This window comes from Bombus vancouverensis, chromosome 4 (genome assembly GCF_051014615.1).
Source record: "Bombus vancouverensis nearcticus chromosome 4, iyBomVanc1_principal, whole genome shotgun sequence".
NCBI lineage: Eukaryota > Metazoa > Arthropoda > Insecta > Hymenoptera > Apidae > Bombus > Bombus vancouverensis.
The window spans coordinates 19,604,051-19,620,962 of record NC_134914.1 but is presented as its reverse complement, the minus strand read 5'-3'; the positions used below and the strand labels follow the sequence as shown (position 1 = coordinate 19,620,962).

Genomic DNA, 16,912 nt, shown 5'->3' with positions numbered 1-16,912 from the left:
TAGAAAACAATTGCGACTGTACGTATTTTATATAAATTTAGTAAATTTCATATTTTAGGTCAAGTGCATGTATAAATGTATTTTTGTAATACTTACAAATATTTTATTTATGATATACAGTCATGGGATTACAAGGCTTTCGATTGACTCTCTTACAGATAAGCCAAGCCATGATCGTATACTAAACACATTATCATTTATGCTAGCTTAAAACTAACTTGAGCTAATTTTATTTACCATATATATATATATCATATATATATATACATACATATATATATATATATATATATATATAGTGATAATAATTTACAAAACAACGATGAACATTAATCTTTATATTTATTTTTAATCCATATTTCTCTTAAATGTAGATGCTAAACATCTCTCTGGTTTACTTTTATTAATAACATTTCTGTTTCAATAAAGACGTATGTAGCTTAAAAACGTTTTATACAGTTATACACCATTAAAAGTATGTATACCACATTTCAGGACATCAAGTTGTTATGATTATCTTTTAAATGAACGTACACTTTTAAATTGATGAAACGTAATTATTTAAATATAAGTAAAATTTTATTAGTTGAAATAATATTTAGTAGAATAGTAGAATGATCTTTTGATTGCGTGACAAAGATTTGACAGACTATTAAAAAAGATATCTCGTGTAAATCGAAAGAAAGGAAAAGGAAAGGTAGGAAATTAGGTAAGAAAAAGTGACGGGACGTGGTTTTGGCGCGCGCGCAAAAGTAAACAATGAACTGTATGGTTCTATATGGTAGAAGTGGCAACAGCGTAGAGGTCCGATCCATGTGACAGAGAAGGAACGTGACAAAAGGTGGCAGAGGGTGACGCCGCCGAGATCGGAGTGAGTGTTTGCCCGGGCGAGCCGGGTGTCGGGTGTGCTGTGTACGATTGTCGCGATATTCGTCCGTTCTGGCGTCCACCGGAAGGTAAGCGTGTTCGTAAAAGATATCGTCTGGTTCCGAGACCTCGGTTCGATAGACTTTTCGCAATGGTACCGAAGAAAACGTGAGAAAATCAGGAAAAAAGTGCACCAACTAACGAGCAATATACAGCAGCTCGACACTTCTCTTACACGCCCAGCGGAGTGCTGCGTCACATGGGCCGCGCTCATTGGTCGATACAGCCAGGTGACGTCATGAACCGCGCTTTGATTGGTCTATACCTCGGGCCCCAGACACGTGAATCGTGGCCAAGCAAGCATGGCTGTTGATGCGCAGTGGTTAGCACTTGTAAAATGTTTCTGCCACGCGCTAGATCGATCAGGTTATAACCGTCGTGTATCGTAAAACGTCGCGAGATCGTCCGCTGTTCAAAAATTGACAAGTGCCTTGTGATTTTCCTCATGTGTCGCGTATTTGACAGGAGAAATATCGTTGAAATTCTCGCAAGAAATTGATTTCTACCGTGAAAGTGGGTTCCAGCGTGTTTCCATTGTGACCGAAATATATTGGTAGCGTACCTGTAAGTTCCTGATTATTTTCCAGCGGTTTCTGGCGTTACCACGCCCGTTTAAAACCCTCCGCGGAACATTATCTCGTCAGAACTATCGCCTATTTAATTAACATGTGTATAGGTGGTTGCGTGGCGTGTTTTCCGTGCCATAATAGACCTAGCCAATCGCACGGTACTTCAACTCATGACGTCACGTTATAGCAAGCTCCTATTGGCCAACGGTGCGTGCGTCGCCCGTCTAACGTGTGTGTCGCTTTGTCAGTTTAAGGAGCTCGTTCGGTCTACGGCACGCTTCTTGACTTTTCGTATACTCTTCGATAGACAGAGCCTTTCCTTTACTCGAACTCGCAGCACGCAGTGCATCGTGTTCTTCTTTCCTATTTTTGCATGGTTGCGCCTACTATGGAATGCAATTGTATCCGCTTGTAATCGTGGTACGCTTTCGCGATTACATTGCCCGGGATATATCTACTTTTCAAATCAGCGGCGGAACCTCGTTTCTCTGCGTCGCCTTTCCCGCCTCTGTCTCGTCAACCTTTTTCCTTCGCTCACTGATTTCTCGGACTGCTCGCACCCGACACTCTACACACTCTACACTCTACACTCTACATGTTTGTATTCGCGAATACGCTCTTGCGCGTATCAACGCCACGTAACGACTCTCGTTTCTGCTATCGACGCTACATCACAGGAAAATTAATCCAACTCGTTAAGATGCGACAACGCCTTCTAAAGCCACTGCGTATCTTCTCCTTATGCTCTACTATGATTTTAGTGTCAGTGAATGTTTAACCATTACAAAAGTGTAAAGTGCGCTCCATAATTTTCCATTTAACAACATCTAGTTCAACTTCTATTTAATTGAAATCTCTCAAATTTCTGTTCCTTATATACTTTTGGGATGTCCAGCTTTATCATTCTCGATTATTTTATTGAAATTTGTTTCTTTCATTAATGTTTATAATAGATAAGACGTAAACATAAAGAATACATAAACATACCGATTTATCGTTTGTCATGTTGATTAATCTTCAATCTATTAATGCTGTTACATATAATATATCTAAAATTTGTATATCATGCATAAGATTTTCCTTACAATTTATTATTTCATCAGTATCAAGATTATGGTAGATGGAGAACAACTTTTTTGTAAAGTATATTCGCAACCGTGTTTCAAGCAGTAAATTGCGAGATATATATTATAAACGATATGAACGGCGTCTCTTCGCGTTATTTTCTTTTTGACTGTTAGATTGTTTCCAGCGATCGGAACTCAAGATGCGTGTTAATGCTCTGTGCTCCAGGAAAGCGCACGTTGCGCTTGCGCACCTCCTCCGTGAGGTATTACGAAGACGGTACGTGGGAGGGGATAAAGCTTCCCGCGCGACTGCGTTACGTCACGCGTACGTCACGTGACGTATACTCAGACACCGGTCGTGTCCGTACCGTCTGCAGCTCCGTACGAAGAAGCTAATAATATTATCGAACAACAAAGTGTCAAACGTTAAGGAAAAATAACGATCATGCAGTTGAAATGGTTGTTGGTCGATCCGAAGCCGTGTCCCTGCAAAACAAATGAGAAGATGTGACATGTGTAATTTTTTCACGGTAACAGAGGTTCGCACTTGCCGTGGCGTCGATTAAGTGTCGTACCATGTCCAGTTAATTGGCTTTCTACCTCTTTCTTGGTGTATCATACGCTGGTTATTAAATAAATCGCGGACGATGAAACGAACGCGAGTATTTACGTTATTACATATGTCTTCTCCTCTCGCGTTTGCCAAGGTCGACAAATCAAGATCCAACGAGTTGCTACGTACCCCCACCCTTCGCTCTGAAGTGACACTGCGATCCGGTGCATTTTCAGTATAACCAAATGGTTATTTTTTGTATTTTGTGGATTGTAGATTGCCACCCGCGGCTGGCAGCAGCAGAAAAAGAGGAGGGTTGAGACACGAGAACGGGCTCTCGACTTCTTCGTCCTCGGCAGCCGGCGACGGGAATCGACGGTCCGATCGCAGAGTCTCAATCTCCCGAAGGATCTTGAAAAGGAACAGAGCTCGTCGTGGAGCGAATCGGCAACGTCAGGATGAGCCTGGAAACGTTGCTGGAAGCAGCGCGGTTCGTCGAGCAGCAGGAGAAAACGAGGGAGCGCCTCGCAAGCAGCTCTTCCTCCTCCTCCGATCATCCGCTCGCTGTAGCTCCCCACTCCAACCATCACAACTCCAACGAGCCACGTGGTGAGTACCACGCGCCACTTTTCGGCTACCGTTCACAATACATACAAATACGTAGAATAGCTTAACGCTGCGAATTGCTTCCTGAAAATCTTCTACCGGCTTGATGCTCGTTTCATGCAAGAACGAGTGACAATACAAAATCCACGTTCCATCCAAACGCGAATCTCACCGTAAGAAATAAGCTTTGAAACAAATCGCAAAATTATATAGATTTGGAGAAAAGTTAGAAACGTTTGTTTCTTTCGGTATACTTTATTGCTTTACTTGTTTTACTTATTCTGTTAGATCTTTGAAGATTTGAGAATTTTTTTATGCAAACTTTTGTTAATTATTATATTTAAACTTTTGATCGTCACAGTGTCCAACCATAACGATAGATTCGATAATCGCGTATCAATGTCGAGAAATAGCCCTATGGTACTTTGTAGCAGAATGGTTTTCTCAGTACTCGAAAAAATATTACGAAACTAAGAGTTGCTTTATGAGCTTAGAATAGGAATTGGCATTGGGACGGTATCGCAAAAAGCGACCGTTAACGTTCTCGCTGCTGCAAAGAAAAAATATAATTGCAAAATACGTGTGCGGGGAATGAGAAACACTGCAGTGTACATGCGAATAGCACGCGATGACCCATGCGTTCACCGCCTCCAAATTAGGTATGATTTCCCTCGCAACAGTGATTCTCAAACAGGTTGACGGGCTTTTACGCGTTACGCGCTGGAAAGTTCCATAAAAATAAAATCGTGCTACAAAATCCACGTACGAATTTCTCCTGCATTTCTGTTCGAGTTATCGGTCTATCTCGATGAAACATCTTTTAGGTGGGTTTCTCTGTTTAACGAGCTCGGTGATGGCTCTAAGGCGGTAACGAAGACACGTTAGAGCTAGATGGTTGACGCGATAATAATCGCAAAAGCGTTCGGTCGATCGCTCGAGGGGTACCATCGTCGTGTCCCTTTGATTCCCGCGTTTTCCCAGGTCAATGACTCAACCGACCGATCCTGTAAAGCGAGTCTTAGCACACGCGAAAGAGTTCTCGGCGAGCACGAAACGCGCGGTGACGGCACGCCACTATGCCATCGGTCTCTTTCTCTACGATTACATTGACTTTACCCGAGTCAAATGATTCGTCGCGATAAAGTTTCGCGAAAAAATCGCTAAACCAGTCGCTGCGTGGCTGATTACGAGTTATACGATCATTGTCGAGGTGAACCGGTAGTTCCGCCAGCTAGTACGATCCGTTGCGATAAAAAGTCCTCGCCTCGATTACCTTTTACGTCAACTCCTACTATAATCCGCGCGATATCGAAATTTCGGAACATGCGAACGCCCGCATTTTTCTCAGAAATTTTTTTATCGCGAGTCGGTTTGCGCTCGGATTGATTAAACATTATCTCGCGATGAACGTTAAACTCGAAGGCTTTTCGCGTTAATATCGTTGCGTGAAAGTGTATCGCGATTGACAAGCGGTCAGGCGAAGTGTTTACAAGTTTCAAGGAGATAGAAGGTTGAAAAGTCAAGAGAGAAGGTAAAGAAGAGAGAGAGGAGAGAGAGAGAGAGAGAGAAAGAGAGTGGGAGCGGAATCGAGCGAGGGGAGAGCAGGGGTGGAGCGGTGCGATTTAGTTGACCGTATGCATCGGGTTCCCCTCTGGTCGTCGATCCAACGTGAACCAGCCATCAGAAACGTGCACGTACAGAGGCCACTGGGCACGTATAAAGGCAAAGGGTGGCGGAAGTTAGGCTTAGGTGGGAGCGTACGTAGAGGGAAGGGTACACGTTAGCTTGTAGCGGGGAACCGCGGGGTAGACGCTGCGCCAGGGGACTGAGACGAGGAGAAAGGGCGGAAGGGGTGGGAGGAAGAGGCGATGGTGGATTAGAGAGGTGGGGATACGCGATATCGCTTTTGGAGGGGTAACGATGGTGACCGTGGTGCGCTACGGTGACGATGACGGTAGGAACGAACCTGTATACAACAAGGTATAGTGGGGAGTCAGAGGACCCCCGGTCACTGACTCTAGAAACTACGACAGCTTTTGTGCTTCATTCACGAGCGCGCCACCTACTTGTACACGGCCGTTTATGTTTGCCAGCGCGCCTTCTCTTTTCCTACCGCTCTTCCCCTTTATCTTTGCGTTTCTTTGCACTCGTTCTCCTCCTTTTCGCTGGAATCCAGGAGGACACCTCTGGCTGTCCCTTCGTCGGTGGTCCTCTGTCTCTTTCCCTTTTATCGTCCCGTGTCGTTTCGCGTATCGATACCACGCTTTTTCTCGCTATTGTCTCACTCGCGCGATATTCATGCAGCTTTTTCCATCGTTATCGCGCACGCATCTGATTTATCGCGCGGTTCGTTACGATCAGCAGCAATTCTCGAGCGTGCGCCGCTGGTGCGCACACTGCCACACACGGTACATAGAAACACGCAGTGGACACTGGCTATCTCCGGTTAGGGAAGTGGAACGGCGGAGAGGGGGGAATGAAGGAGATCGCGCAGGTAGCCACGCGTGGTGCGTTATACGTCCGCGGAAGGAAGGCAGGCAGGCAGCCAGGCAGGAGGCAGGCGGGCAGGCAGGCGGGCAGGCAGGCGGGCAAAAAAAAAAAAATACACGTACGATACAGGTCAGATCGATCTTCCCGTTTCGTGGGTTCGTGCGCGTCAACGCGCGTCTCAATGAACGTGTCAGGTGAACTGGCAAAAGGCAGTTTAAATTTGGGTGCTACGGACGAGACATTCGGTGCTATCTACATTCGTTCATCCTTGTATATCGACGAGGTATAAATCTTATCTGACATTAATCCTTCGATCTGGGGGAAGCTCATTTTTCGTCGCATATAAGATGTAGCAGAAAGATCGGGAACGATTGATATCTCTATCTTATAGAGATATGAGTTTTTCTGCAATTATTAAAGAGAGAAGTAGAGGAAAAGAGGGGGTTAGAGAGATAGAATGAAAAAGATGGTACGGTATGTAACGAGCGTATGTAATACCGACGTATTGTTGCGTTTGTCTATTTTGCCTGTGGGTCGTGATGAAATCTTAAAGGAAGGTGAATATACACGCGTATCGGGGGATCGATCCCTTGTTTTCACGGTCACGCCTCTGTGCGCACGGTTGAAGTGCGACAGGAGTGACGGGAAAATGCGCGTTTCGCGATACGCCTCAATTTTATCCCTGCGGCTTGATTTTCTTACTGACAACGTTATCGAGCGATCCCTCATTATCGGGTAACTCGGTGATAAATGCGTTGAAACGAGATTCCTTACAAAGATACGCGCGTATGATTTTCCAATAAAACCTTTCTTGCACTCTGTAACGATGCATTTTCTTCGTTGTCTTTATAAAATAAACGATCGGTTTTTTTAACGAATTCATTTATGAAAAAGTTACGAGCACGTAAATGTGTAAAAGAAGAATTGAAAGTTGTGCGAGTTCGATATATACCGGCTTATAAAGTGGAAAACCACGAGTATATACCGGTCTCGCACACGAACACGATCGTAATACGGATGATTTAAACGTTGTAATTCGCTCCCTATCTCCGCGCATCCGGTCTGTTACCGCGTTGCGCGTGCTCGCTGGCACGGTGGTGCGTGATATAACAGGCAATGCGCATTAAACGATAATTTAAGTCTGTCTATCGTGTACTTAAACGATGCTTTACAATTCAGCTTTACAACTTCATAACGCACGTAGCGTGCGCGTGTTTAGCACGATAGGCGTGCGAAGCGCAGATCCCAAGGAAGAAGTACCTATGTGCGTTGGAGGGATTTAATTTTCCTCCATGGTTACGCGTAATTGATTCAAACCCGAGCGAAATTTCTCAAAGACCACGGATATGCAAATTTTACACATTTTTTGGGCGTCGAGGTAGCTTTTTCTTTTTATTCGAATAATACTTCTGACGAAGCTTCGGCGTGTACTAAAGTCTGTTGGCATTAAAATCGGTATCGCTCGACTATCCCAGGACTTTAAGCCTGCGATCGACCGCTGCATCATCGCTAACCACTCCTACCGCACAGCATCAGTCGGAGTGCGTTGTGCGCCGTTCTGTAAACTGTCGTAGGGGCGCTCGTAACCCACTGGTCGTTACCGACGAACATTCACACTATCCGCAGATACGCGCGGATTAGCTGACTTTGTGCGAGTCTGTATCGCGAAGAGGGGAAACTAGAGGACGAAAGTACGAGAGGATGAATTGCGTGGCAGAAAAATAGGCGAAACGAACACGAGAGCAGTTTCTAGAAGGACCTTCGGTCACGCGTTCGCCGTTGAAACAACGCGAACGGGATAGAGACGAACGAATTCGATCGCCGATCGAATAGATTGAGAGAAAACAAAGTGGGTTAGAGTAGAAGAACGGGGTAAATAAGGGCAAAGTAAAACGGAGCAGAACGCGCAGCGGTGCACTGTGTCGGCGAACGAGCACGCGGGCAAATGAGTCGCACGAGTGCGCATGCGCCTTGTCCCCGGCAAGCCCCCACCACGCGTGTCCGGCCGCGTGGCGTTCTGATCAATTGCGACGTTGCCGAGTCCTCGGCTGACCCGGTGAAAGAGGGAGGAACAGAGATAAAGCGAGACGGTATTCCCCGGCGTTTTCGTTTTTCCCCACCACACCGTTCGATCTATCGTTGCCGCTCACCCTGCTAAACTAGGGGAATATCCTTGTCCATTCCCCTACCGTGTTAGCACGTGCAGACGCGCCTCCTTCAATTTTTCATACCTTATCGACCTGTGGATTCAAGCTTATACGCTTATACGCCGCGGTGAGATGCGTCGAAGAAAATCTAACGAAGGATCGAGACCAGGAACGCGATGGAAGTGCAACGGAACGGTGACGTGTTGCGCTCCGGTGCGCCGCTGGTAGTCAGTCGCTGTTCTCCTGTTCGCCGCTGCATGCTGCCGCGTTTATCGGTGACATTGCGCGTAGGGGATGGAAAGGGGCACGTTGCATTTTTAAGGCGAAGCGTAACAATTACGATCCGTTGGGTATTATAATTAACGTTTACCAAACATTTTATCGATCTTTCTCTTCTTCTTCTCCTTGATCCGAAACTATCGATTTTCCTTATTACGTTTTCAGGTGCCAAGTTAAAGCGGGAACGTACAGAGCAAGATGACTTATTTTGCGAAGAGAAGATGCTGATTATCGACGGTAAGTGTGTCAAAACAGAAACATTACGTGTTTAAGGAACGTTATCTCGGTTGAAACGAAGTAAAGTGACGCGGGTCGAAAACACGTTGATTCGATGCCTCGATCGAGCACAATCGGACACGCGTGCATATTGCATATTAATGTGCGCGTCCTCGCAGTCGGGGGCCTCGTGTATTCTTAGCTACAAAATTCAGAGCGCACAATAACTGTTTTTTTTTTTTTTTTCTTTTTCGCCATTCCGAATCGCACAGACACGCTGCGCACAGACGAGACGCGCGCGTCGTGTTAAATAAGTAATCGATTGTTCTGCCTATTACGGCGAGCATGCATAATTCACTGGGTTCGAGCGATTCCGCGCGATCGCCTTCGATTCCTAATCTGTCGACGATCGACGAGGATCCAGTTTCTCTACGTGACGGGGCACTGCGTCAGTCGTTCTTTAAAACCAACCATTGCGTGCCAACGAACACGGAAGAACAAGAATGTAACAGTTACTGAACAGGGAGATAAAGGAGCCTGCGTTGGAACGCGTTTCGAAGTCGAACGACTCAATCGAAACGTTGTCGACTCTCTCCGTATTTCTCCCTCTTTGTCACCTACGTCGACGAGTTTCTCTATCATCGAGCGTATTCGTTGTCGAGCGAGGCTAACGATTCTCGTTCGCTCCGATTACGTTTCGAAACGCACACGCGATTTCGCGGCGGCCGTTTCGAGTTTCAACACGTCGTACATCGTACATAGTACTTCCGTATGTGTGTGTGTGCGCGCGCACGCGCGCGTGCGCGTATATATATATGTATGCATGTATATATGTATATGTATATGTATATATACGTACAGAAGGATTCCGACGAAGAGATAGACAGCGTGCCTTCGGGCGACAAGGACAGAGTGTCGCGGGTGACTGGAGGCAACTCTCGCGCGAACGGAGATGTGACGGAAAGCGGCGGCGGAGGGTCGAGAGGAGATTGGTCGGCGTCGCTGCTGCCATGCCGTCGCCACTGGTGGCGTGCACGGGCCGATGAGGTGGGGTAAGGGAACAGGGGATCGTCATCCTCAGGTTGGAGGCGGTGGCACTTACGTTTAGACTTCAGTCGGCACCCGCGACTCACGCGGTTACGAGATTCCTTCGTTTGGCAAATTACACGGGCGATCGAACGATCGATACGAGCGACCGGTCGTTGTTTCTTTAAATCGGTTTCTTTAAATTGGTAAGAAGGACATACCGACGCGATACTCGTTGATCGATCGACCTTGTGGTCTCTGTTATCAAGCTGGCGGAGTCGTCGTGTCGTATAATATAGATTGGTTTTAGAGGAGCAAGTCGTAGAGCCGCGTATACATACATACATGAGAAGTCAGACCGGCTGTTAGATACGCGCAAAAGGTCGCCGGTCTGGATGTGCGTCGTCGTCGCGGATACGCGGATACACGGATACTCGAGACGCCGCTTTATCAGCCGCGATTACACAAGTGCGATCCGTCGAATAAGAAATCCATAGCCGTGTTGCGATCTAGGATAGCGTGTTTGGATTTGCTCACGCACGATCGACACTTCTAGAAATCTTACGCGTATTGTCTCGGAGAGTCGCGGCTATTCTCCGAGCTAAATCGAACATGGACGAGTCGATGGAACGTTGATTTCGATAAATGGGCATCGATCGTGTTTCGAAGACGTCGGTGACCATATATAATCGCGAAATCGAGGAACGTATACGATCGACGAGCAACGAAACTGTCGAGACGAACGTCGGTCGACGAGGATGCTCGATCAAGGATTTCTGGATATCGAAACTGTCGATGTTAGTTAGTCAAAGAGGAATTTGAACCCGTGGAGACTGGGGCGCACAAGGAGATTCGTCGAACGCGACACCACGACGCACGAGACACGGTGTCGCGAATGTTTCGAAAGTTGTGATTTTTTCTTGCCGGTATAAACAGCGACCTCGTCGTATTCATTCGTCGTAACCGTTTCCCCTCTCTGAAATGAAACTGTGACGCAGCCCTCTCTCTTTTCCACGCGCTTCGCATTCCCGGTCGTTTCCACTTCTTTTCGAGCGACCGCTCCGTTCGACACGTCCTGGACGACAGTTTTATCGGTCGTCGCAAGGCTATGCGTTCTCGAAAACCCGACCACCGAGCAACGACGTGTTTATCTACCTCGTATACTATACTACCAGGCCATTGGTTCGTCGCCGTTAAAGGGAAGCTCCTCGCTGCTGGTGTAACCGTGCACGCATACGGATCCAAGTTCCTATCGAAGAAAGTTCCAAAGCCATCGGCATCTATGTATATTGGAAAGTTATCGTGGTAATTACGGCTGTGCTGTGCGGTACGTGTACGTCGTGGTGCGGTGGTCGCTCGTAGCGCCGTACGCCTCGTTCTCGTGCTTCGGACCTTAACCGTCGTCGTAGTACCGACTCCGAGCGCGGAGCAAGAGGGTACTGTCCCGACTGCGGCACAAGGGAACGCGAATCTCGCTATCGTGCTGATCGGAAATTCACGGCTGTGACGAGAAGGCATCGCCGACCCGATCTCCGATTATAGAGAGTAGAAAATTATCGGGCAGCATCGCGAATGGTCGTAGAAACTGTCGCTTGAATGTACCGAAAGGGAAGAGGAACGTCCGTACGTCGATCGCGTGTATCGGTGCGTGTGTATCCGTGTGCTCGTTATTTTTCCTTTTTCTCTTTTTCGTTGGCGCGCGTGTCGTACGCAGCGGAGAGCAGCGTGCGCGAGAACGCGTGTGATCGTCGGGAACATGGGAGTTCTGTTGGTTTCGGATGGCACAGCGGCGGTTCAACCTCGTATGAATTTGAACGCGGTCAAAGCTGCGGGAGCGCAGCGTGCGATCGACATCGCTAACGAGACGAATAACAATGTAAACGGACTGAGAGATGCGAATAGTCTGATGCCGACGCAGGTCGTCGGTATAATCGACGTGGTCGTCAACGACGAGCCGGTACGCAGCTGGATGCCGCCCCCGCCCAAGAAAAAATGGATACGACATTATCTGCTCGGTGAGCCAAACTTTTACCCCTCTACACTCCCATTTCTCGTCTGCCTTTCGCTCTCGAATCGAACGCCTTGGATTTTCAGTCGCTCCACCGATCGTTCTTTCTTTAGAGTAAAGTTTCACCGCGTTCAAGTTGGATAATTCGACATCGAGCGAACGTCCGAACCGTTGACGATCGTAGCTCACCTTGGTGACATTTATTCCGTGCGACCTCCTAATTAATCCAAGTTACGATTACCGGAGATCATCGGGCGAATAAAGCGATCGTCGAAGATCACGCGAATTAATCGCGACAAAAGTTTCCAAATACGTATCAAAAGGAATTAGCTTATCCGAGAAACGAATAATTATGTTAAAGTCGAGCAGTTTTTGTCGAGCAGTTGCACTTGCCGGCTACTTCTTTCTTTATTCGCGGTACAGCGGTCTGTAACTATACGCGGGAAGGTTGAGGGGGATGTTTTCACGCACGAACCGCACAATGATCACGATACATTTATTCGAAAGTCGAGAAGACGCGATAAAGTCGCGATAAAGTATTGCTCTTTGTAGTTAGAAAACATCGTATCGATAATGAATAGAAAGAGCGGTGGTACTCGCGATTAACGCGATTAGGAGCGTATTTCAAGGTTGGTTAAGGGGTAGCTCGACGTTTGGACGCGATAGAAGAGGCTCGTTGAGAAACGATCCGTAACGGGCAATAATCGTGACCTTGTATCGTTCCGCATATTTCACGCTATATCTGGCTATTGTTCTTTCGTTGAATATTTTGTTTTCTTTCGAACGAATGAAATCGAAATGCAAATTTCCGCTTACTTTTGCTGCGAAATTCTTTGGACCGTTGTGTCTGCCGGTCTTTCTGCTAAGACGGCTGGAACAAGAACAGGTAAGGCGTATGTATTCGGCATTCTTTCTTTGTAGTTGCATTCTCGATCACCGTGTATATCGGGCCGATACGAGCATCGAAACACAGCTCTAGGTAATTGTAATTAATCGTAAATAAACTGGTTTCGGCGGTACAATAAATGTGTACGAGAGGTTACTAAGTTTATTAATCTTGCTTTTACGAAGTTGTAAAATATCGGAAATGTAATGTGCTTAATCTTTGTGTACGCGGTACGTACATTCATCGATCGAAACAGAGAAGAGGAAAGAGTAAATTCTATAGAAAAAGACAGCGGTGATCTTTGATACGGCTACGTACACCGTATCGTTCGATTTTATTAAAGCGATTGAACAATTGGCGACCCGAGCAACGTGCACGCGCGACTCGCCTGCTTTATCAAATTACGTCATACCGGTTCGATGCATATTCGATGCACGCTGTTTAGCAAAAATGAATCGTTAGATATGTCCCTCGTACCACATAGTTGTAAATGTCGCCTTCGAGTGCTGCAAAATATCTCAAGTTTTTCCAGTTACGATTGATTCGATCGTACCAATTACGTTGTACGCGACGTATACTTTACGCGGTTAATTGCATTCGATCTATAGACATATCGAATTATAGATAATATGGTCGTATTAACGATATTCGAACTTTTCATAAGCCAAATCGATCGATTCCGTTTTTCTTTAATTTCTCAATTTCCTAAGAACGAAGGATTAATGTTCAGTTTTCAAGATAGTTTATCGCAAGAGGATGACAGAAATAACGATAAAATCTACGGTAAACTTGAAAAGCGATATTCGCAACGTGGTCGCTGGACAGCGAATCTTTACGCATTTATGAGAAATTTGAAAGCGAAGAATTGTAGAAAATGCGCGCAATATGGAAAACTGTGTAAAATATCGAAGATGTACGTAGCTCTGTTTTCATAATGCCTTTTCGTAATCCGAGATCTACTTTGCGAGTTCTATCGCAAAAACTAGGAATGCGCGTGAAAATCCGCCATCTAGTCGCCGCTTTTCTCTACTTTTTGATTAAAGGGGTCGGCGAATGTGGCTTGCGAAATTCTTATTTATCGATGACGTTATCGGTAGCAGACTCCATACGACAAAGGACGGTACATTTTCGATCGCCAATTCGATTCGCGAGTTCGATTCGCAAAATTGCCACGGGCTGGCTTCGTTTCTAATTTTAAAGGCAAGTCGGTTTGGCGTGACATCAAGGCGATTATATATACGCGCGCATTCAGCACCCTGTGAACTGCACTGTCCCAAAGCCCCCGCGATCCCACCGATTTCCTATTTCATCTTGCGCACGAATACCCGCTGCTCCGGTCGTTATCTCGCTGGCACGTGGTCGCTCGCGACTCCGTATCGCGACCGTGACACTGCACTCAACCATCGACTAGCAGTCATAACGATTCCCGGCGGTTAGTTTTCAAGAACGGTGGCGGTGAGAAGCGCGACGAGCAACCGTGTCGACGGTAAACCCGCTCGTCGCGAAACTTGTCGCGCTTTTTATCGATCACACACCATCGCGACCGATGCAGCGTTTCCACGCGGTTTGTCGCTCCGTCTAGCGATCTACGCGCGCGCGCATATGTATGATCCGTCGTAAAAAGGGTATCTAGGAAATATCAATGCGTTTTAACGAACGTTCCTTCGAACGTATCGAACTGTCGGATAAGTCTCGAGTCTCCTGAATTTCCTAGCTCACGTTTCTTCTCGAAAACACGAGAAATTCTACGATAATAACATTGACAGAAGATCAAACAGAATGGTATAAACACATTTGCTTTCGTCGCATCGCTGAAAGACGATGGAGCAAAGTCTACTGGTATCTGGAAAAAGTTTAAGACTCGGCCGATAACTCGATATAGATACGGTTGCGTGCGATGTAATATCGCAATACTTGGCTCTAGCAATAGCAGCGACGAGCAGGTGAATCTCGATACAAAGGCCGTTCGAAGATTTTCAACTAGATATCGACACTGTTATAAATCACTTTGAACATGATTCGATACTTGGCGTATATTATCAGTTTTATGTACGCGTGTATTCTGGATTTATTAGGGACGAGAAATGGAAACGCGTGGCACGCGTGACGTTCGAAAACTGATGGACCAAAGAATCACGACTAAGCGGGTACACGCGCTTTTTCGCTCGAGTCGTGCACCGCGTGATCAGCTCGAAACGAACTGTCGTAGTATGTATTTTTCTAAGTGTAATTTTCGTACGGCTTGTAGCAGCTTTTTCGAATTTTCAAACAGCGAGTTATTTTTATAACCTTCGATCGTACGATCGTTTTACGACTAGACGGATACGTTTTTACAGTTGGTAAGTTTTGCGAGGTGATAGTCGATCGAGGTTGGTTATCGCGACGATTTCAGCCGATTTTTTATTGGCAATGCAATTGAGCCGTTCCCGTTAGAAAGGGGTTCGTTCGAACAGAGACACCGTTAAAAGGAGCCGTGTCTTTTTTTCTTCGGCATCGAGGATGCTTCGACTTAAAGTGGTTACGTACGCACAGCCTATAAATATTCTTTAGCTGGACGTTGGGTTCTCGCGTTACAGCAGGACCACTGATTGAGCTAGCGGCGCTAGATCGGTTAAAACTTTAAATACCGATATGCACGATCGCGCTTCTATCCGCCGACTATCGACTTCGACGTTTGCTGCCGTAAGGAATTTTTTAAAGAATGATCGGACATCTTCGTTGTCGTTACGTTCCGTAAAGTGTAAATCTCGATCATTTTCCTATACATTTACGTATATATGGTGTATCATTTCTGAATAAGGAAAGTTTGCCGCATGAGTCACAGGAATTCTACGTACACGTTTAGCGATTACATAATATTCATGGAACATCGAGTTTGCAAGAGAAATTACAACGCAACCAGATGGTAATTAACCAAAAAAGTACAAACGATTCAAATTGTAAATATCTTTGCCGATATTTTTTCCAGCGAATTGCCGATAAATCTGGAATCGCGAACGTCTAAGGATTTCGTCACTCGAACGGATTATCGCATAAAGTAGCTATGGGTTTTGATATTTGGACGTAAACAGGCGTGCTTACATTTACATCTGGTTAGTTTGACTTCGAGCGGTAAAGGCTGATTTCATGCCGATTTTGCAGATAAAAGAACAGTCACGTTCCTTCGTCTCTGACCATTTTAGTTCATCGCTGCGAATTACCATCCGAACGTCCGTCTAGACAGGCAGGCTCGTCTCTGTCTGTCCGTCCGTCTCTCTCTCGCTCGCTCTGTATAGTCTTTAATCCGAGCGTGCGCCTCTCCTTTTCCAAAGGATTTTGTTAAAAGATCCGTCGAACAAGGGCCATTGGCGATTTTAATATCTGCCAGGATATCGATCACGGTCGAGTCGCGTTATTTTATCCATATTTATTCCTTAATTCTTTTTCTCCTTCGTATCTGTCTTTTTGTCGTATTTTTGAAGTTTAATTCGAGTTTAGCCGTAATCGAAAGATTTGATTCGTACTTTGGTGGAAAATCGACGTATATGAATTTCGCGATACGATCCTTTCATCGACCGTGAAAGAAATTTCTCGCACGACCAAATAATTCGAGTCACGACCGAGAAGAGTAATTTTTTTACGTCCGTTTATCGAATAAATAATTCTTAATTCGGTAAAACGCGCGTCGCTGGTCTGACAGAGGGAGAAGCTCTCGCGTGTTTCTCGTTTTTGCCAAAAATTCCACCTTCTTAAGACGATTCTTCGTGGGTCTTTCTTTCAAGCACGATCGTTTTACTGCCGCTTTTTTCTATAGTTCGCGTTCGTGGCAAGTTGTGGCTTGTGCTAGAAGATTCGCTCGATGTACAGCGATCATCCGCGTGTATCCGTTAAGAGCTGGTTTCGTTTATGCGATATCCAGGATAAAAACACGATCGTCCGTTTCGTCTTATTTAACGAACGACTTTTGGCTGGTAATTCCATTTCGATAAAATTTATTGCCACGTTTCAGCACTAAACGCGACTGTCTGTAAACGCGGCAACGGTTCGGAGGAGAGGGAACCGTTGTTCGGTAAATTTGCTAATAGATGAATCGCGTCACTGAATATCAATTTCGGAGACAAGAAATTAGCGGAGATCGCTATTTTTAGGTCAAGGATCT

At 45.9% G+C, this 16,912-nt stretch overlaps 1 protein-coding gene across 9 annotated transcripts in view; it reads left to right on the top strand.

Moving 5' to 3' along the window:
- Positions 1-828: 828 nt before the first annotated feature.
- The window catches only part of LOC117157561 (uncharacterized), a 36,773-nt gene continuing 20,689 nt past the window's right edge, over positions 829-16,912 (top strand). Inside the window, exons 1-3 of one of the 9 annotated variants that reach the window (XM_033335663.2) lie at positions 829-1,157; positions 3,393-3,725; positions 8,804-8,875. In XM_033335663.2, coding sequence (XP_033191554.1) covers positions 3,575-3,725; positions 8,804-8,875 — 223 coding nt within the window. In that variant the 5' untranslated portion in view covers positions 829-1,157; positions 3,393-3,574. Of the gene's footprint in view, positions 1,492-2,593; positions 2,841-2,866; positions 3,103-3,392; positions 3,726-8,451; positions 8,710-8,803; positions 8,876-9,924; positions 11,896-16,912 lie in introns of those variants that run through there. The other 8 variants (XM_033335661.2, XM_033335662.2, XM_033335666.2 and 5 more) reach the window with 8 other exon arrangements.